This window comes from Pezoporus flaviventris, unplaced genomic scaffold (assembly GCF_033815535.1).
Source record: "Pezoporus flaviventris isolate CSIRO_AGI_PZ_B2104156 unplaced genomic scaffold, CSIRO_AGI_Pfla_v1 ptg000667l, whole genome shotgun sequence".
Taxonomy (NCBI): domain Eukaryota; kingdom Metazoa; phylum Chordata; class Aves; order Psittaciformes; family Psittacidae; genus Pezoporus; species Pezoporus flaviventris.
The window spans coordinates 146,093-166,450 of record NW_026893213.1 but is presented as its reverse complement, the minus strand read 5'-3'; the positions used below and the strand labels follow the sequence as shown (position 1 = coordinate 166,450).

Below are 20,358 nucleotides of genomic sequence, written 5' to 3'. Positions count from 1 at the left end.
TTTTCACTCCTGGGTGAAAACCACTTTGCTCATATGAATTCATTTTTGAGCTGAGCAGGAAGGGCCAAGTTCATGAAGTATCACACAGTTACTAATGAAGGGGCTGGTGCTGTTTTTTATACTAGCCAAGCAGAAGGTACAGCTTAATCTTATTTTTTTGCTGTCCTTTCTGTCTGGCCAGTGATGATAAGACTGGGGCTGGCTCTTGCTACCTGTCACTTGAAAAAGAAGTAGATAAAAGCTGAACTTAGGCCTAGTGTGATGCTCTGCCTGGAGAGATGGAGGGGAGAGAAGGTGGATTCCTGCCACCACCCTGGCCAGGGCTGGAACAGCACCCGGGGCTCCAGGTGACCACAAGTGCTGCATCAGCACAGTGATGCCAGGAGAGTGGAAAGTGCCAGCAGCAATGGAAGTATTCCTGCTGGAACGGGGCTGGCACTAAGCAAGGATCACTCACAAAGTACAGGCTATTAAAAATAACCAAAATACAGCCCCCAAATAAACCTTCCAAATTCACACAAAGAACTGACGAGGCAAGGCAGCCGCTGAAAAGCAAAATCATGGCAAAATTACACGATATAGGTTGTCCCAATGACAGGAATGGGTTTGTTTAGCTCTGCTTTAGTTCTCACTAAACACCACAAGGCTGCAGCTGCTGGCCTCATGCACCCAGTTCTGTTCCATTGGTGCTGCTCTCAGTTTCACACGGCGGCACAGGGAGGCAGGCTTGAGCTCTGGCAAGCCACCTGAATTAGATGTTGGATGAAGCCTGATCCTACTGCACAGTGTGTGCATGGCAAAAATACTTAACTACATCACTAAGGAGCTCTGAGTGCCCATCACAGCCCAGACACCCCGGCGGTTGCACCAGGCTGTCCCCCCACGTCGCACACTGACAGGAACACACACCTTGGCAGCTGCTTTATCATTTATTGCACAAGAAGTCGGTATGGCTGAGGCAGGATGGTGCAGTACAAAACTATTCAGTTACAAGTCAAAAGCTATTGCGGTGTCTTGTATCCACAGACTTCTTTTATGTACAGCTATGTACATCAACGCTCACGTGGGTCCATATCCCCTCGTGCACAGAAGGGACACGGGGAAGCAGAGGCGGCAACCAGACAAGGGACACAGGCCTGATCCTGCCCTCACCCACAGCTTCAGAAGCTCCTGCCACCAGCCAGCCGGTGACAAAGGAAATAGGGAGTCTGGGCTGAATCCATAACCAGGTAAAGGAAAGATGTGCCCCAACATGACCAGAGACCCCAAGGCTTCTGTGGAGCACCAGCTCCACGCAATAAACCACTTAACTCAGGACACATACAATTGCAAAGGGGCCACAAGTTTGCAAATCAAGCACATAACAGACATGTTGCTGGGCTCTGGCTTCGGGTGGTTTGAGTCTGGCACGGGAAGGGGCCATCGTGGCCCTTGCACAACTCTGGTTCCCCATTACCTTTGCTTGGTGAAGGATAAGACCCAAAAGTGACCCAAGAGTCAGTTCAAGAACCATTTCCCCTCCTCACCTGCATCTACTACAGGGCCATGAAAAGGCAGAAAACACCTGGGACAAAAACAGCCTATGCCAAAACCAGATCACATTTAACTGTGTCTGCAAGGGGGGATCAGAGAACCTCTGTGCACCTCGTGTTGCCTGCCAAGCACTTTTCCCCCATCCCCTCTGTGTCAATCCCCATCCCTCGTGAGCTGAGCAGAACCAGAGAGGGGCAAGAGATGTAAACACTTCTTGTCACCCCTCAGATTTCTTTGGGGAGGAAAACATAGACCAGTTTCCCCCAGGGCTGCTTTAATACAGATTGCAGCCAAGAACAAGAGCAACAGCATATGCACATCCTGTGCACCATCCTGCGGAGAGGGCTTAGCGCCAAGCTCTGCGGGCAGCATCTCACGCCCAGCAGCACTCCAGGGCCCTCCCCAATCTGGGAAAATCCCAAAAGCTCCATCATTCCTGTCCAAACCCTTCCGTCTCCTCAATTGCATAAAGCAGCTTCTCCTTCAGTTGCTCGTAGCTTTTGTAGGGAGGGAGATCCAGACGGTTAAAGCTGGAGAGACAGCAGAGGCTGTGAGCAGCGCTGCAATCCCCATCCTCCTCCCCACAGCAGGACCCTTTCCCACCTCAGCCACACGCAGCAGCCAGGAATGGCAGCTACGTCCCATGGGAACGCAGATGTACAGTACAGAGGGTGCCCGGGGCCCCATGCAGCTTCGCAAAGGCTGCTTGTGGTTGTCCCCACATTCTCCTAACAGGGCTGAGGAGAAATGACTTACCATGTATGGCTCCGAGGCAGCCACGTCTCTTTGCCAACTTTATCGATGCAGAATTTCTGGGGCCCGTTGCTGCCTGTTAATTACAAGCACAGCAAATACCATTACATGACCAGAAGCTGAAAAAGAATACCCTCCAACGCACCAGTAGCCAACTGAGCACCATCACTCCCCTTTATGATGCTAGAAAGACATCAGGGATAAGTCCATAGCAGGACTCATTGCTTGTTCTGACCCCTCTGCAGAGAGGATGTATAAGAAAGAAGAAGGGAGAAAGCTGAAATGCATACTGACAGCACAGAGAGGGAACAGCACAGCTTCCAAGCAGGATGGTTAAACAACAAGGGATAAAACATATTTCTCCATGGACCCAGAGGTCTGAGTGGGTCCATCTGAGAGTTTTAAAGGACGTTGCTCAGGAAGTCTGAGTCACTGAGGTCACTTTTGAACTGACTGTGAATGCTGGAGAAGTTCCAGGGGGCTGGAAAAACCTTATTTGCCAGCAAGAATATACAAGTGGGTTAAGTTAGCTCAACACCAATTCCAGGAAAGTAAGGGAAAGGCTGGTACAGGCCCCAAAAAGTAGCAAATTAAAGTGTGAGAGCAGAATAATGCCACACTGTGGTTTTCTGGAAAGGGGTTTTCATCACACAGAAATCAAAACTAAATCGAAAAACAAATCTCATTCAAAATGGGATTACAAACTGGACCAACAAAGTTAACTGTGGTGGCACGGTTCATGGCTAAGGAATGTGTCTGGTAACAGCACTCCACCAGATGAAATCACCACGTTCAGATGTCGCAGCCACTTCACTGCTTGCGGCTGCCTCACGCTCTGTGATGGACTCAGGGACACCCAGGTTTCACCATCAGCCCCCGCACCCGGCCACAGCCCCCTAGGAGCCCCAGGCACACGCACCGATGAGCTCCGCGAACCCCCCGACAGGCAGGCGGCACGTCCCCGTCACGAACTGCAACAGCCGGATCCTCTTCTCGTTGTCCATCTCTTTAACCACCTATGACAAGGACACGGCAGAAGAATGGGAGCCCCGCCACCCCAACACCTGCAGCTCAGCCGGGCATGGGGCACCATCCTGCACCACGGCTCCTACCATGAATACCCCATGCCCTGCAATATAGCCCAGGGTAGTCCAGCCCTCACCTCCATCCTGCATCCTCAAGGAGGAGCGCATCCCAAAGGGCCTGCAAGGAGCAGCTCTGCCCAGATTTGTACTCCTTCTGAGCCGTTTCCAACCCACTTCTTTCCTGGCCAGCACAGGGCAGCACCACCCAAACCAGCTCAGCTCTATTACATGTCATCCCCTTCTGTCACCCTGCCCAAGAACAGCAGCTATTGCTAGAAGCACGCTGACCACTAAGTGCTGCCTGCTGTCCTCAGCGGCAGCACCGGGGCCTCTGCCAGCCACAGCCAAATGCTTCTTACTGAACACGTGCTCGCGGTTGTATTTTGTTCTTCCTGACAGCCTGCGAGGCTGCCCGCCCCAACCCAGCCCTGCCTGCCCAGGCCATGGGCAAAGGATGATCCCAGGGCTCTGGAGCAGGTCACAGATGCTGCTGGCACTGGGACTCACCTGCCAGAACCACTGTATCTGTTTGCTGTTCTTGGTGTAGTGCCTGTAGATGGTGTTCTTCTGCCAGTCATTCATGTCGATCTCCTGCATGCCGCACAGCATCAGCTGGGGACAGGGGACAGTCAGCAGGGGACAGAACCAGGGCTTTCTACCCGCCCTTCAGAGCATTGACTCTTCTACTGCCAGGCTTCCTAAGGCACAGACTCCCAATACTGGACAACAGAGCTGTCTGGAGGAATTCCGTGCCTCTAACGAGATGTTTTCTTGCTAACAGACCCAACAGAGCCACCCCACAGATCCAACCACCTCCCCATCAGCAGAGCTGAGTGGCAAAGGCTGTGAACGGAGCCCATCACCACATGCCATTCCCAGGCAGCCTGCAGCTGGGAAGCACCAAAACCTCCATGTCCCCATCCCAGCAAAAGGCACCGGTTCACCTCCAGCTCCTTCTCATCGAAGTACCGCAGCCACTCCAGTGGCACCACCTCATTGAAGCCATCCAGGAAAGCCTTGGTCTGCTCCTCCACACCCCGTGTGAACCTCCAGTCCGTGAGCAGCCTGGGGAGGCAGACAGAGGTCGGCAGGCAGCCAGCACTGCTGGCCCGGCACAGGAACCATCACCATTCCTCCCACCAGCAGGGAGGGCCCAGGACCCACAGGGGTGCGTGGGGAGGGGAAGAGGGGCTCCTGCAGATCACCAGGGTTCCCCACTAGTGGGCTTCTCTGTCTGCCTCTGATGAGCAGCAGCCCCGAGCACAGACCAGCAGCCTTCAGGAGACTGAGGGGTGCAAACCACGTCCCTTGGCTGGAGCCTAGCATCAGCAGGAGGACATGGCCCTGGCAGCCCCCAGCCTGCCCAGCAGCAGCCAGGCAGGGTGAGCAGCCACGGGACAGGGAGAGAAGTCTCACCCTCTCTCCCCTCTCCTCTTTCCTGAAAGTACTGGCAACTGCCCAGCCAGCAGCAAGCCAGACCGCAGCGGAGCGCGGCCGACTGCGCCAGCCCATACTTGTCACAGGCCACGTAGCCCAGGGAGGCAGCCACGTCCCAAGCCCCATGTTCCCACCCCAGAACTGCGCTGCAGCCAGCAAGGGTAGGGCCTGTCAAGGGCCTCGGCATGGCCACTCACATAATGTACTCCTCCTTGTTCTCCTCAGTCACCCGGATGCTCTCGCCACCCTCCTTCAGCTCATGGGTGGTCACCTTGCCCAGGATCTCCATGTCCTGGATGAAGTACAGCTCCAGGCCACACTCTTCCAGGCTGTTCTCCCTGTAGGAGAATACCGGGATGTGAGGAACTGGGCAGCAGCGAGAGGCCGTGGGAAGGAGCACTGCCTCCCCACAGCGCAACACAGCAGGGCCAGGAGGGAGCATGAGGCACTCACTTTGTCCAGACAATGGAGTTGTAGAACTCGGGGTCGATGGATTCGAGGTCTTTCAGCGTGGGGCGCTTGTTCAGCATCCGCTTGTAGAAGGGCAGCGTGAAGCCGGTATCGATGAACTTCCCATGATACAGCGCCTGCAATGGGAAAGCGACACCAGGTCATGGGGAATGCCAGGACAGAGCTGTGGGGTGGGATCATGCTCCACCACTGGGGCAGCCACAGAGCAAGAGGGAATCGCCCCCAGGGTCCCAGAGCTGCAGCACTCGCTCCCGGCTGGCAAACGCCATGGGGAGGCGCAGGCTCCCCCCAGGGCTGCAGCATGGCCCAGTGCTCGCAGCCCCTCTCCCCTCCCCTCCCCACCATGAATTCCACCGTGTCTCCTTCTCCCCTCACAGCTCTATTAAGAGCACTTGTTTAAACAGAGCTGTGCTGTGGCTTCCCTGAATCCCTGGCTTCCAGGAGCCCCAAAGCAAAGGCAGCCAAAAATAATGCAGACGCTTGTCTAGAACAGCCCAGCAGTGAGTAATAGTCTGGGGTTTTATTGGTATCCTGCAAGGCACAGGGCAGGGCAGAGCAGGGTCCAGAGCAGCTCACAGCCACCTCCAACGCACACCTCGCAGGGCTGCGGGCGAGGGACCCCTCCCCACACTCAGGAAGCCCCTGCCAGCCCCCCTGCCAGCCCAGGGCAGCGCAACCCGCAGCACCTTGGCCCTGGGGAATGCAACACGAAGAGGACGAGTCGCTCCGGGGCCTGGACAGCTGGAAAATCTCACACTGCCGGGGCTAAAAATAGTGCCTGGAGCTGCAGACCCGACAGTACCTGGGGTGGCAGCCAGAGACCTGGAGCCATCCCTGCACCGCCCCTGGGAAACCAGGTCCCCTGCGGCCCTGCAGCCGTTCCTTGGATTTAAAACACACCACACGCAGCCTCCTCACTGCAACCCCTCCACGGACCCACACCTGAGCAAGAAGGGGCTTAAGGAAGGCAACGACACCAAGCTGAGCACAGCCATGGCAGGCAGAGCTGCCCCACTGACCACCCCACCCCCTGCAAGGCCCCTGCTCCGTGGGGCATGCGAATGAAGCGTCTCGTACCCCATTCCCTCCCCGGCCCCTGGGCTCTTACCATGGCGATGAAGCGGCCAATGAAGCGGAAATAGGTGAGGTGGTCGGGGTTGATGGAGGAGGCAGGGTTGATCTGCAGGCAGTAGTTGTTCTTGCCAGCGTACTCGAAGAGGCAGTACATGGGGTTGAGCACCTCATGGGACAGGAGGAAGAACCACTCCCTGGGGCAAGAGGAAGGGGGAACACAGTGACGAGCAGCTCGAGGAGCCAGGGGCTGCGCCCCAGTGGCTCCACAGCTCCACAGCCCGCACAAACCAGGTCCCTATCTCCACGGGGTGCCGCTGCAAGTACTGGACACTAGCGTGACTTGGTGAGGGTCTCCTCCACCCCAGGGGTGCTCTGTCTGGTTTGTGAAGCACTTCTGCAGACACCAGCAACAAACATCCCCCCACCTGCAGAACTGGGCGCCCCGGCAGGCACCACGCGGCTCAGTCCCACCCAGGCTGTTGCACACGTACACACGTGCTGCTGTGCACATCCACCCCAAGTCTGCCCACACACGCTCTCCCCGGGAGCTCCATCCCAAGCTCAAAGCAGCGCTGGATGGGAACTGTCCTGGCTCTGCTCCCCCGGCTGTGCAGGGAGACGGGAGTCCTCGGATGCAGAGGCAGCCCCAGCATCCTGTCCGTGGTTCTACCCTGTGGTAGAACAGCATGACGTAACCTACCATAGGGTAAAACCACTGGCAGGACACAGAGAGGTGGAGAGCAGGAGCCCCTGCACCAGAGCCGGGGGCAGCAGCTCCACAAAGGAGGAGCAGGTAAGAGCACGGCAGTCGAGTGGTGGAACAGCAGCAGGCAGGGAAGCAACAGCCCACCACCAAGGCAGACACCCCAAGTGAGCCAGTGGGGCCTGATGGGGGCACAGGACCCCCCTACAGCTGAGACACAGCCTGTGCTTTGTGGTAACACCACCCTCGGGGTAGGCACCATGCCTGGCACACACCAACTGTCCCAGGAAACACCAGGGCCTGCTGGCTGTGGGGAGAAGAGGCTGCTTCACTCATCACCCCATGTCCCAGGGGTAGCAGGAGAGCTCACGCTGGGTTCCCCAGTCCTCTCTGTGCCAGGGACAGGCCTGTCCAATGCCTTCAGGGTGTCCCACTGTTCCTAAAACTCACACTGTTTCCCACTGGAACACCCTTGGGCTCCTCTGCCCAAGCAGGTGCTGCAGAAAGGCTGGGGACCTGGGGCAGCTGCCAGACAGACCCAAGTGCCTGCACTGCCCTTAGGGCTCCACACCACAGTCCCATTCAGCAGCAGGTACACGGTCCAGCACCCGGTGCTCACCTGGCGATGCCACCATAGTCCAGGCCTTCCTCTCCCCGCATGATGATGTACAGGCGGCGCCGCAGGTCGTATGGCTTCATGTTCATGATCTGGGGAGGTGCAAGGAGAATTGTCACCAGTGGCTGGTGCAAGGGCTGGCTCCATACCTCCACTGTAGGAGCTGCAGCCTTGACACCTCCTCACCTGCTGGAAGGAGTCCTCAAAGAGCGTCTGCCGGGAAACGCTGATCTTCACATGGCTGGGCAACGCGTTCGACTGCAAGCAAGGCAGAGACACGAGGCTTTGTGCAGGCTGGCACAGCAGCTCCTCTCACCCACAGGGTCAGGGATCCACGCACCCATCAGCACAGCAGCCCTGAGCCTGCAGGGCCCTCTGGCCACTCTACTCACATGGCAGAGGAAGCGGAACTGGTGGTACTTCCAGCGAAAGCTCCGGTCATACGCTCCCGGGGAGCCACCCTGCTTGCTCCTGCAAAAGCAGCACAGGCCTTGTCTCAGCATCCCTGCCTGCCCTGGTGTGAACTGCCTGGTCCCAGCAGCCTCATGGCCTCCCAGGCAGGAGGATGATCTCTGGGGTGCAGCTCTGTTCTATCAGAGCCAAACGCGAGCCCCTAAACGCACTGCTCGGTGTCTGCGCAACAGAGCTGACCCAGCTCCCCCACTCTCTGTCATGCCCACAGGAAGGCACAAGCTGTGAGCAGGCAGCCCCAGCTCCCAGTGTGCAGCCTGGCTGCAGGGTGAGGGGCTCAGCCCAGAAGCACTTACCCAGATTCGAATCCTGGGCGCGGGTCCTTGAAGGTCGTGGTGCGAGTGTTGTGGTCCACGAAGTAGCGCACACCCTCGTTTGTGTACTTCATCTCCCAGCCGGGCGGCAGTGGCGGCTCCTGGATCATCCTGACGACAAGGAAAGGTCACCAGGCACACACCTCACCCTGACCTACAGCCCCTGTCGTACTACAGCCTGTGGGGATCACCTTCAACTTGCAGCTCAGCTCCGTGCCCCACAAAGGAAGGATTCACGGTATGGGATTAGCAAGCAACCCGCCTGCACCCCAAGCCAGGAGCCCAGCCTGGGCTGCACTTTTGGACACAGCTACAGCTTCACCCCCTGTTTGCAGCACAGGCAGCCTCAGTGGAGGCCCGGGCCAGGTCTCTGGAGAACCACAACCCAGAGCTCTCAGGAACCCAAGGAGAGCCCTGCAGGAAGGCAACAGGGCAAGGAGAAAGCACCTCTTTCTGCCCAGTCTTCCCTGTGACTTCCTCATCTCTACCCTCAGCTCCTGAAAGCTGGAGAGCTGCTCCACAATGCCAAGGATTGCAGCTTCCCACCCTCCGGAGCTCCAGCACTGCCTGCGTGCTGCCTGCGGATCTTGGTGTTTTTGGTTCCCCAGCAAAGCAGCCTGCTCAGACCCCCATCACAAACAGATCTCAGCTCCCAAATAGCCCATTGCACGGAACTTCCAAAACCACAAGCATCCTTTCTGCTCTCCCCTCAGGCTGCCTACCCCTGTGTGCGAGGGTCTTCCCACTGGGTGGTCCGTGTGTTGTGGTTCACGTAATACACTCGCCCATTGTCCTGTCTCTTCTCTACGAGAAAAAGGAGAGGAAGCATTAGATGGAGCGCCCCGGCCCGTGCTGGCACACAGTCCCAGCAACAGTCCTCCCCTTCCCAGCTCAGAGAAGTTTGTCAGCTCCTCCATCCCACTGCCTGCCACCACTGCCCGGGCTCACCTGGAAAAGGCAGAATAAAGCCCCTGTATTTCTTCTACATGCACAAGCTGCTGCATGTAGGCTCCAGGGAATTCCAGTAAGCAGGAGGTTCCATGGCAAAGGCCAGCCCTGCCAATGCACTGCCTGGCTGGCACAAGAGCCGTGCACCTCACTGGGCAGGGAGCACACACACCCCCTTTCAGACACACAGTGCTCTGCAAGCCCACATCCCTCCCTGTGGATCTGCAGATGCCTCCTCAAATGCATCCCAACTCCCTTTGTGGCCATGCTGAACACTCAGAATAGCCAAAGCCTCCCAGCCATGGCTGGGCACCATGTGCCCTGACCCACTGACGATCCTGCACCCACCCCACCAGCCCCTCTCATCCCACCTGCATGCCCAACAACCCTGCTCTGCTTCTCACCCCTCCGCCTGCTGCCGCACCCCCTCAGCCTGTGCGCCCCACACAACACACACCTCCTCCTCCTCCTCCTCCATGTGCCTGCGTCACTCCCCGCACACGAGGGCCCTGCTCCATGCCGCCCGGGACGCCCTGCACGCACGCTGTCACCTCACACTCACCAGGCCCCCCTCGCTCCGCAGCACCCGCAGACCACGGGAGCAGCTCCAGCAGACCTCATGTACAGTGACTGGGACTGCAGCCATTCCGGGACCTCATCTCCATGCTGGGGATCCCCACCCCAAGGTGCTCATCCTCACGCAGAGCTGTGCCCCCCCTCCAGTCTGTTCAGCCTACACCAGGGATGGGGTCCCTCTCATTGGCAATGCAGGAGGTGGACCACCCAGCATGGCAGCAAAGGCTCCAGCACTGTTCCGATACAGACCCTGCCCCTGGAGACCCCCTTAGCAGCCTTGAGCCCTCTGTCCTGCTCTAAGCTCCCACAGTTTTAACTCTTCTCCTATCCTCCCTGCCTGGCACAGCACAGCTCATCTGCACCCACGACCATCCCAGCCTGCCCTCTCCAGGGATGCTCTTGCCATGGAGGGGGCCGCTCTTCGCTGGGGATGGCGCAGGGACCTTTCAAAACCTCCCAGCACATGATGATTGGCCCACGGGGGCAGGACAGCAGCCCAGCTCCAGCCAGATCCCAGCGCCACTGTGGGCTGAGGCAGAGCATCCCAGAAGGCACACACAGCAGCAGGATGGATCCCTGCTCGACAGAGGAGGGGTCTGGGGATGAGCAAGGAATTGGATCCCCAGACCTCTCCCCTCATCCAAAGAACAACCACAAGCACTTCTGCATCCAGCAGCTGAAAGAGGCTGGGAACTCCTCCAGGAGAAGGTGGAAAAAAAGCTGGATTTCAAATCAGAGTTTGTGCTAATCACAGGCAGACTCAGCCCCCCATGCACCAGAGCACAGGGAACACTGGCTCCCCAGCCAACATTCCCATTCACAGCAGGGATGGGAACGCAGGAGCTGCTGACAGCACCACCCCGTGCGCTCAGGGTCCTGCTCTGAGTGACAGAGGAGTCCCCATCGGGGCTGTGCGGCAAGCACGGCAGCAGGCAGGTGAGGTGGCTCAGTACTTACCCCAGCCAGGAGGAAGGGGACCGAGCGGATCATTGTCAGGCGGAGCACCGGATGACTAGAGACAACAGAGAGGGCAAGAACACAAAATAAACCCAGGGCCGGAGGACAGCGGGAAGAGCGGAACGCAGCGGTGAGCTGAGCTGCCCGGCTCCACTCACCTCCCCTTAGCCTGCAGCTCCCAAAGAACTGAAAAAAAAGCCACTTGCACCATCAAGGGGAAAGGGGGGGGGGGGGGGGGCAAAGAGTTAAAAATAAATAAATAAATAAATAAATAAATGAAAAAAAAAAAGCACAAACTAAACAGCGCCCGGGGCAGCCAAGGGGGCAGCGGGGCAGGGGTTGCGCCGCACGGAGGGGAGCGGGACGGCAGAGCGCGGTCCAGATGCGCGCGGCCGCTGTGCTCCCGCCGCCTGTCCGCAGCAGATACACCTCCGGCCTCCCCCAAGAACCACACACAAGAGGGGAAAAAATATCGCAGGCCTTTCCAATGAAATCATTCCCACAAACCCAGTCCACGCCCAGCGCTTCCTGGCGGGCCGGCGGCCCCCTCCTCCCGGGCAGGGCGCGGAGCTCGGGATGCCCTCGCACTGAGGCCACATTCATCCCACGCAGACGGGCGGCTCCGCGCCCCGCTGCCCCCCCCCCCCGGCCCCGCGCAGGTTGGGGGCCACGCACAAAGCACCTTTCTTCTTCCCCGGGGGGGGCAGAGCCGGCGGCCGTCACCCAGCCTGAACCAGGGGATGCCCCGGGGACGGGGGAGCAGGCTGGAGCCCTGCCCCGCGCCGGAGCCCCCCCGGCCCAGCTCCAGGGGGGGGTGCCTTGGGATGGAGGTGCAGCCCCGACAGTCGGGGTCCAGGGAGGAAGAGGCCTGCGAGGCTGTTAACGGTTAAATAAGAAACGCATTGTTACCAACAAGGCATTTTAATTGCACCTCCTGAAAACCAGCTGCCGGAGAGGGGCCGCGTCCCAGCCTCTGCGCTGGGCTGGGGATCGGAGGCATCCTGGGCTTAGGAAATGCCAGGACCCCCTCCCCACTCCAAGACAAGGCGCCAGCACTCGGGGCATCCCTGGCAGCCCAACACCCCGGGGTGTCCTGGAGGACGACAGGGATGGGGCCGGCACAGTCTGTGCCTCTCCAAGGTCTCTTGTACCCTACCCCATGTGCCAGGACCGGGCACAGGAGGCACTGCCCCGGCACGGTGTGCCTCGGTCTCAGGCTGTGTCCACTCTCTCCCTGCCCAGGCAGGCTGGCCAGAGCCACAGCCGAGCCATGTCCAGAAGTATCACCTCGCTGTGACCTAAAACCAGCTAATTAAAATTAACGGAGCAGGGACACGAGCCTGGGGCAGAGGTCTGGGGATCCAGCCCTCCTGCAGCTCTCCACAGCCCATGGGAACAACCTGGGCCCTCGGTGCCAGGAAGGCTGCTTGGTGCAAGAGATGCTGCATGCAGGCACAGCTCTGTGTCATCGAGGTAACTGAGTGGTCCCTGGCTGCACCCCGGCCCCTGCAAGCCATGGGTCGCCGCAGGGGGCTGCGTGGAGAATGCTCTGCTTCGCCCAGGGCTGCAGCACTGCTCATCCATCACCTCCCCACCTTCCTCTCCCGGCAAGGAGGGCAAGTGGATGCTAGAGACGGGAGGGAAAGGCAACGCAGAAAGCCCCTTGGGGAAGGTGGAAAAGCCAGAGCCATCACCACTGGCAGATTGTACCAGAAGTACAATCGTTCCATCAGGCTAAATTTGGAGCACGAGTCCCTCCCTCTGCTCTCCACGGAGCCTGGCCAGGGCAAGTTGCACAGCACTGGAGCAGCTCCAAGGCTGGCACTGGTGGAAATGGGAGTAAGTGATAGACCCAAGCCCTGTTCAGCCTCCAGTGTAAGCCCCTCCATGCTGAGGAGCACAGGCTGGCAGTGGGCAGCAGAGCTGTGGCAGTCCTGCTCCTGTTGCCAGGCTGGGAAGGGCTGTGAGCTGTCCAGAGAGACAGGCAGGGGGAGGAGAGGGGCAGCTCAGCCTCTTGCACCCCTGGGAGGAGCCCCAGTTGTGTCTCAAGCAGAACGGACTTTGCACAACTGCTCTGGCTGCACCCTTTCCCAAAAGAGCACCCAGGCTCCTCACAGGGGCGCAGAGCTCACAGCAGTGCTGCTGGGACACGGCAGCCTCCTGGCTTCCTCCTAGATGAGCTAAACATCGAGGAGAAGCTGGTCACTCTGCCCTGCCCACCTTCAGCCCACACCAGACCTCTACCTCGTGGCCAGGGCCATGTTTTTCACCTGGGTGGCAACAGACAGCGCTAGGACATCACTACGCTGGGAGGTGGAAACGCTCCAGCTTGGCTCTTTCCCAAGCACTGCTCCTTGCAGCATGATGGCCACGAGCACAGTGCCGGTTATCAGAGGGTGCTCACCCCACTGGAAGCCAGGTCCCAGCTCCAGTAGCAAAGGCAAGGCCAGGACAAGATGGGTCCCTGCCCAGGAACTACTGCTCTGCAGAGCTGCTGAGGGTCCATTCCCCAAGCAAGGAAGCCCAGCTACTCAGCCCATACCAGGAGCGAGGAGAAGCAGAGACAGCAGGAGAAGCTTGCCAAGCCCAGCAGTGCTTGCTCCCTGCACTCTCTGGTCCCTGGGCTCTTGCTGCCCTCACTCACCATGTCAGCACTTGCCCCCTGGGCCTGCTGCTGACTCCTGTTCCCACCCAGGACCCAACCACACTGTCCTCAGCCCAACAGAGACCTGGGGCAGGATTAGCGCAGCCCCAAAGCCTCCTCTCCCACTACAGACCAGGCTCCTACGGCTTCCTCGTGCCAGCTCCAACACCATGCAGCAAGTTCCACAAGCCCTGCAGGTCAGCAGCAAGGCTTGCCTGATAGAAAGAAATTGTGAGAGATGTCAGGAGAAACCGTGTGCCCAGCCATGCTGGCACTGCAGGGACACTGGGCTGCTGAGGACACCTCCCACCACCCTTCAGGGCAGTGCAAGCTGCTTTATGAAAGGAAAGTTACTCCCAGGCAGTTCTCCACATGCACAGAAGCTTGTGGGCTCTACCACAGCCCAACAAGCACCTCTCCATGCTCCGTGTCTCCCAGGCCAGCCTGGGTGAGACTGGTGGGAGGGCTGAGTGAGACCCCAACACCACCACCCTGGCTCTCACCTGGTACAGGAATCTTTGGCTGAACTGCTGCATGGCTCCTTGGAGCTGGTTTCGCTGGGACTGCCACTGCTCATAGTTCCTGACGTACTCAGCCGTGGGGCGCTGCCACGTGGTGGTGCGGGTGTTGTGGTCCACATAGTAATACCTGCCTCGAGGATCCACACGTTTCTCCCACCTGGAAGCACCAGAGGAAGATGTCAGTGCCTCGGCTCAAGCGGGTTCTGCTGTCAAGGCGCTGCCACACAGCAACTGAGTGCAAATGCTGGTGTGAAGGCAACAAAAATAACCCTTGAAGACGTGGGGAGGCGCAAAAGACGGTAGAGATGACGGTGGTAGACAGAGGAACCTCCCACTGTCCTTGTCTGAAGGCTGCTCCTGGGGGTACAGATGCCCTTGGGGGTACAGCTGCCCTTGGGGCCCCAGCAGTTTGAGAACATCCAGCTGCTGTCCTAGAACATGCTGAAAGCACAACTGAGAGGAGCATGGGGTTACAAGCCACTTCCCCAGCTGCCACACTCCCCTTGTGTTGCCCACGCAGGGGCTCAGCAGAGGATTCATGGCTGAGTTCTGCCCCTTGGAAGTACAGGTGAGAAAAGGAGCTCATAGTCCTCCGAGGGAGGAAGACCCAAGAGCTGCCTGGGCACAGAGGTCCAGCTATAGAGAGTGATTTTTTATTGCACTCTGACACTACAGGCTGCACTCTGACACTACAGGCTGATTTCAGACTCTCTGCTCCTGTCTGGAGCTCTCTGTGAGAGACGCTCTCTGGCTCCTCTCACAAGACTAAGATACCCTTGAACATGAAGCCTCTGTTCCCAGCTCCAGCATAACCACCAGTTCCACTGATGAAGGGGCTGTTTTGAACAAATATCCACCAGAAGAAAATACAAAATACTAGTAAGACTTGTGCAAGGGCACATGAAGCCTAGATGGGATGCCTACTCCCTAGCTGAGTTCACACCAGGATGCTGTAAGCATTCCTCCAAGATAGCTGACCTCCAACACAGGCAAGTCACTGGGTTGGAGACCAGTGCAGGAGGGAAGGAGCAAACCTACTTTTCCAGGTAACAGCCTCCCTCTTTTAATACCAAACAAATTTAAAGCTGTTGTAGGATCAGAAAGTGGCTGCAGAGATCGCAGCCTAACTGAAAGTAGTGTGCGCCCACAGAAATCTGGAAGAGAACAGGACAGGTTTGTATTTCACTTTCACACATTACACTGTGGTTAAAGCACACTTCAGCCATTCCAGACTTGAACAAATTCAGTCTAGAGAACAACAGTTTGGCTGTGTTGAGTTCTCTCCATTTAGAAACACAAAGAGGTGAGAATTCAACAAGTTTCCAAAAAGCATATGGCTTCGTACAGCCTTTATGAGCTGAAGACTGTCTACTCCTCCAAATGAAAGCATGGCCCTCCTGGACAACAGTTCTGCGGAGTGCTTCCTGCAAGTCTCATGGAGCTGAGCTGCACTGTCTTCTCAAGCACAGCCACTCCTGTGGCTGAGAACATAAGAGGCCCCTCTGAGAGAGCCCAGTGCCCAGCTCCAGCTCAGGGCACGCTGTGAATGCCTGTATCTGCTCACCAGAAGCTCAGCCCTCATCTAGAAGTATCCAGGGAACAAGAGACCCACCCTCTCTTCTGGTCCTCAGGGGGACATTGCTGGCATCCCATCCCAAAGGCCAACCCCTCTGCTCTGCCCATAAGTGGTTGGTTCTGCTACTCAAGTGTTCAGCAATTTCTGTGGACTGTTAAAAAAAGAATCCTCTAAAAGAGGTCAAAACCCAACAGATTGGAAGGCCTTTTCCTTTTTACAAACACTGAAAAGACCTTTCTGAGGATACAGCATGTATTTTCAGGCCAGTAAACACTAGGTCGTCTCACCCCATTTCTCTTCAGGAATTAAGAGACTTCCCTGCCACTTTCCCTCCTATTGTGCAGATTCCTGTGTGTCTGCTACAAGAAGTTAGTTGAGTATCTGAGATGCCAGCTGCCCCCAGAGCCCCTTACCCTGGAGGAAGAGGTCTCTCCCATGTGGTGGTCTTGTTGTTATGGTCTACATAGTAGACTCTACCATTAGGCAGCTCTCGCTGTTCCCACCTGCAAGAAGAAAAACAATGATGAGCCAGCTGATTATTGCAAGCCCAGAGCCCAAACACTGAGGGGCAGCTACCAAAACAAACTGCTCTCTTCAATGCCATCCAGAGCGACTGCATATCACCCCAGGGCTCCCAGGCGCCTGTCCCCTGCTCCAAGGCCAGTGGGGGCGAGCAGCATCTGTTGCGAGCGGACGTGGAGCAAACCCGAGGCAGACAAGATGGCACCTGCTCTCTCCTAAACATAGATAAGCAAAGGGTTCAACTGGAACAAGCAATACAGATCCAGCAGCCACAGCCCCTGCATCTTCAGGGCAGCCAGAGCCTTTCTGCCATCACCTACTAAGAGACATCACAGACCCCTCCATCTACTTTAAATCTTGTCCAAAAGGCCTTCCTAGCTGTTTGCACTTGTGCCCATCCACTTGCATCTGCACAGCCCAGATCAGTGACTGTGAATAATTAATAATCATGTTATTAGCCAGAATGTCCAGGCAGCTGCAGCTGGCGGATTAGCAAGCTTACCTCCTCACATTGCTTAGCTACAGCATTCTAACCTTTATTTAAAATGAAGAATGAGAGCAGGTCTACATGGCAGTTGTTTGGCTTGCTAGATCAAGATGATCAGAGAGATGCTGCAGCAGCCTGCTTTCTGGAAAAAAGCATCATTTGAAGCATAAATTCCTCATTTCCTCCAGAAAGTAGGAGGGTCCGCATAGGATTCCACACAGGTCAATTTTATGCCCTGTGAGCTTTTGATGTCGTTTTCATTTGGCGTCTCTTAATACATCTTTAAAGGGGAGCCTTTGAGGTTGGGTTGGGGCTGAATTTTCCTCTTGGCAGCCCTCCTGCTCATTGCTGACAGATATTGCTCAAAGACATCACACGGCCACAAGGAACTTGGTCAGCAGTTGGTCCCGTTGGGGACCTGGTACAATTGGGAAGCCTGGCTTTACAAGGCTACACTGACACTCATGCTTTGCCTTAATTCATTCATGAAAGTGTATGCCCTGGCAAAGGTAAAAGCTCCTTGGAGCACTGAACATTCCTGTTAGCTTTTATCCTGCAACAGAGAGGCGAACTGGCAGCTGCTGACAGATCCAGTGCTCTCCTGCCATGCTTCTGCTCCCCAGGTATCGCTCCCAATTCAATCTTCAGTCTCAACAAATTATCACAAAAAGCTATAGAAAATTAATATACTAGCTTTTGGGACAGCAAGGGAAGAAATACGGTCCTGCAGAAAGCAGCCCTTTGTGAAGAAGAGGCTGTAAGAACTAATGTCCCTTCACGCAGGCTCGCATCAATCCTGCTCACCCTCAAAACTCCCCGGGGGACATGAAGCCACCAAACAGTGACCTCAACCACAACCACACATCGTGCACATCGCAGCCTCATCACAGCTCCCAAAAGTGGTAAGAAGGCAGAAACAGAGACAGCTTCCATGCTGTTCCCAGGCCTGGGCAGTGGGAACCGCAGCAGTCCATCGGCCACGCAGGCAGCCCAGAAACCTCTGCCCTGGGCAGGAGGCACACTTGCACTCCGAGATAAGAGTCAGTTCCACGAAAGCAGGACAGGAACATGAATGCCAGGCTCAGGATTTAGCCAAGGGATTGTCTAACCCAAACCAGAGCTGCTGGCTTTGCTCCCATGGGCTTCTCAAAAGCACTGTCAATGCATCTGCAGAGACCAGGTAACATCTGCAGACGTTGCTACCAGTCAGCAGCACTGAGTCTTTGTCATCTGTACAAGAGGTACCGACAGGACACCAGTGGTGCTTTCAAAGAGTCCAAGGAAGGAGCTGCAGTGCCCATACACACTGATGGCAAGGCACTGCCAAGCATAACACCATGCAAAGGAGAGACCACGTAAGAGCAGAGCCAGCGCTACCCGGTGCTGTTGTGGCATCAGGAAGTCTTTGTCTGTCCACCCCAGGGTCAGCCCTTTTCCTGGGTTACCCCTGGGCAGCACTGGGTGTTGTCAGAGGGGAAATGCCTGAAGCTTCCTGTTCTTAAGGATGAACTCAGTGCTTCAAGAACATGAAAGCACCAGACAGCAAAAAGAGATTAAAATCTCTAAAGAGAAAATCAACATAGCTGTGGTTTCTTGAAGACACGAACACGTCCACCCCATGAGATGGGCAGCAGAAGGTGCCCGGGCATCTTCAGGGAGGATAAAGGAAGTATGCTGGCTCAGTGGGAATGCTGCTCATCACAGGCTGAGCTTTGGGAAGCCTCTTCCCAGACTGCTACCACACGTACTTCAGATTGCCACCAGCAACCAGATACAGACCTGGCGCAAGGCTCAGGTGGAGGAATACTATTCACAAACAAAACCTCAAGGCACAACTCCACTCATAAGGCTTTGCAGGAGTCAGCATCCCTTTAAGAGATCCTTAGATCAGTTCAAGCATCACCTTTCCAAGGTCAGTTTTATGTAACAACCTTCTCCGGATGGATCTAGAAGCTGCAGCACCACCTGCTTATAGCGAGGACAACCCCAGCCCAATGTCCTACCCATTCTGCCCACGCTGACACGCAGTGCTTTAGGCAAGGACAGGACCTCTGCCTGCACACAGAACTGGTGGTGCCAGCAGTTGTTACTGGAGGGAGGTGACAGGTCCTCCATACTCTTTAACAACAGGTTCTGTGATCAATAGGGCTCTCAAGACTCGCAGCTCCTGTATCAAGGATATCCTATATCCCTATCAAGACTTGCAAGTCCTATATGACAAGAGGCTCTCGAGCACCAGGTACCATTTCTGTGTCTTTTCTAGAGATCAGAAATCCCACAGTGAGGACTCCTCTAGGCAGAGGGTTTCTGGACCCCTCTCAGATACTCCTCTGGGTGCCTCCGTGACTGCAAAGAGGCACGCAGGACTGGGGAAAGCTGCTGGTGATGGCAGCTACTGATTGCTGTCCTCTGTTCCCTTCTCACACCCTATACAAACAGGTGATCTCACACCCTATACAAGCAGATGATAAGCTCACATGTTCCTCAGGTCAGCAGATGATTGGGAAGTAAATTTGCTGAGAGCTGCCTCACCTTAGGAACAAGCAAATCACCACCATTAAACAGCAAGCTGTGATGAGCTGTTGTCATTGCTGACACACAGCAACAGCCTGAGAGACTGGGGCACTGGGGGACACCCATCCTTGCTCAGACCACCCTGCCCAGTCTTGGCAAGCCTCAGCCTTTTCCAGCTTCCCTGCATCCCGCAAGGGACAGCTGGGGAGATGCACAAGCACAGGCTTTTCCTCTGGTGACCCCAAGTCCAGCTGGCATTCCTGCCCTGTGCCTGCTGCCACACGGCCACCAGCAAGCAAGATCAGTGCTTGAGCACTGATGATGGGAGCTCTCACCACTTGCTGCTGCAAGCATGGATCCTGCAATGTGTTGGTCCCAACTCACTCCCCTCCGGCTGCCCACAGGGCTCCAGACATGGATACCAGGAGCAACGGGACGGAGCAAAGTGGCAGCGCTGAGGCAACCCTGCAGTCCAAACAAAACGCCCTCCTTATGTAAGAAACCACAGCCCCATGCCTTCTGCCAGGCAGCATAATGTACCTCTTTGTACGGGCGAGACAGTGCTGTGTATACACACCGTGCTAACAGCAGCTGTCCCCGTAAGGGATCATCACTGATAGAAACCAGATGAGGAGCCAGCACCTCTCCTGCTCTACCCCCTGTTGCTACCACTCTCCTCAGAAGCCCCCACATGAGAAGCAGGACCTGCACCAAAGGCGCAGGGTGCTGTGACCAGCAGCTCCTGTGCCACACACACTCCCCGGCTCCGCAAGGAAGCTCTGCCCAAGCCAGGAGGATGTGAAGGAAGTTCTGGGCACTGTTGGGGCTGGAATTATTCACAACACCTTCCAGCACCCCCCAGCCCCTAGAACAGACTCCCAGTTGTGTGAGAGATGCCTTTGTGCCCACCACATCTGGTACAGATGCTCAGAAACAGCTATCTGAGCAGAATAAATAGCTCTGAATCCCCACATGAACCCAGCCACTCTTGGCTCCATCTACACGCAGCCCAGCACAAGCAGGGAGGCTGGGGCTCAGCACACTCACCAGCACGCAGTGGGAAAAGCTGCCTCCCCTGCAGAGGCTGAAGTGCTGCCCATGCTCCCACGGATGAAAGGAGGCACTGGCAGAATGAGGCAGAGCTTATGCAGAAAGC

The 20,358-nt window shown here is 56.5% G+C and overlaps 1 protein-coding gene across 2 annotated transcripts in view; it reads right to left on the bottom strand.

The window, feature by feature from the left end:
- Positions 1–1,442: 1,442 nt before the first annotated feature.
- Positions 1,443–20,358, bottom strand: part of WWP2 (WW domain containing E3 ubiquitin protein ligase 2) — a 40,974-nt gene continuing 22,058 nt past the window's right edge. For both annotated transcript variants that reach the window (XM_061444083.1, XM_061444084.1), the window contains 16 exons: positions 16,093–16,182; positions 14,086–14,260; positions 10,939–10,993; positions 9,180–9,261; positions 8,440–8,568; positions 8,065–8,143; positions 7,859–7,930; positions 7,676–7,764; positions 6,388–6,547; positions 5,262–5,395; positions 5,006–5,146; positions 4,316–4,436; positions 3,879–3,983; positions 3,206–3,302; positions 2,290–2,362; positions 1,443–2,063 (listed from right to left, as the gene is read on the bottom strand). In XM_061444083.1, coding sequence (XP_061300067.1) covers positions 1,964–2,063; positions 2,290–2,362; positions 3,206–3,302; positions 3,879–3,983; positions 4,316–4,436; positions 5,006–5,146; positions 5,262–5,395; positions 6,388–6,547; positions 7,676–7,764; positions 7,859–7,930; positions 8,065–8,143; positions 8,440–8,568; positions 9,180–9,261; positions 10,939–10,993; positions 14,086–14,260; positions 16,093–16,182 — 1,702 coding nt within the window. In that variant the 3' untranslated portion in view covers positions 1,443–1,963. The remainder of the gene's footprint in view (positions 2,064–2,289; positions 2,363–3,205; positions 3,303–3,878; positions 3,984–4,315; positions 4,437–5,005; positions 5,147–5,261; positions 5,396–6,387; positions 6,548–7,675; positions 7,765–7,858; positions 7,931–8,064; positions 8,144–8,439; positions 8,569–9,179; positions 9,262–10,938; positions 10,994–14,085; positions 14,261–16,092; positions 16,183–20,358) is intronic.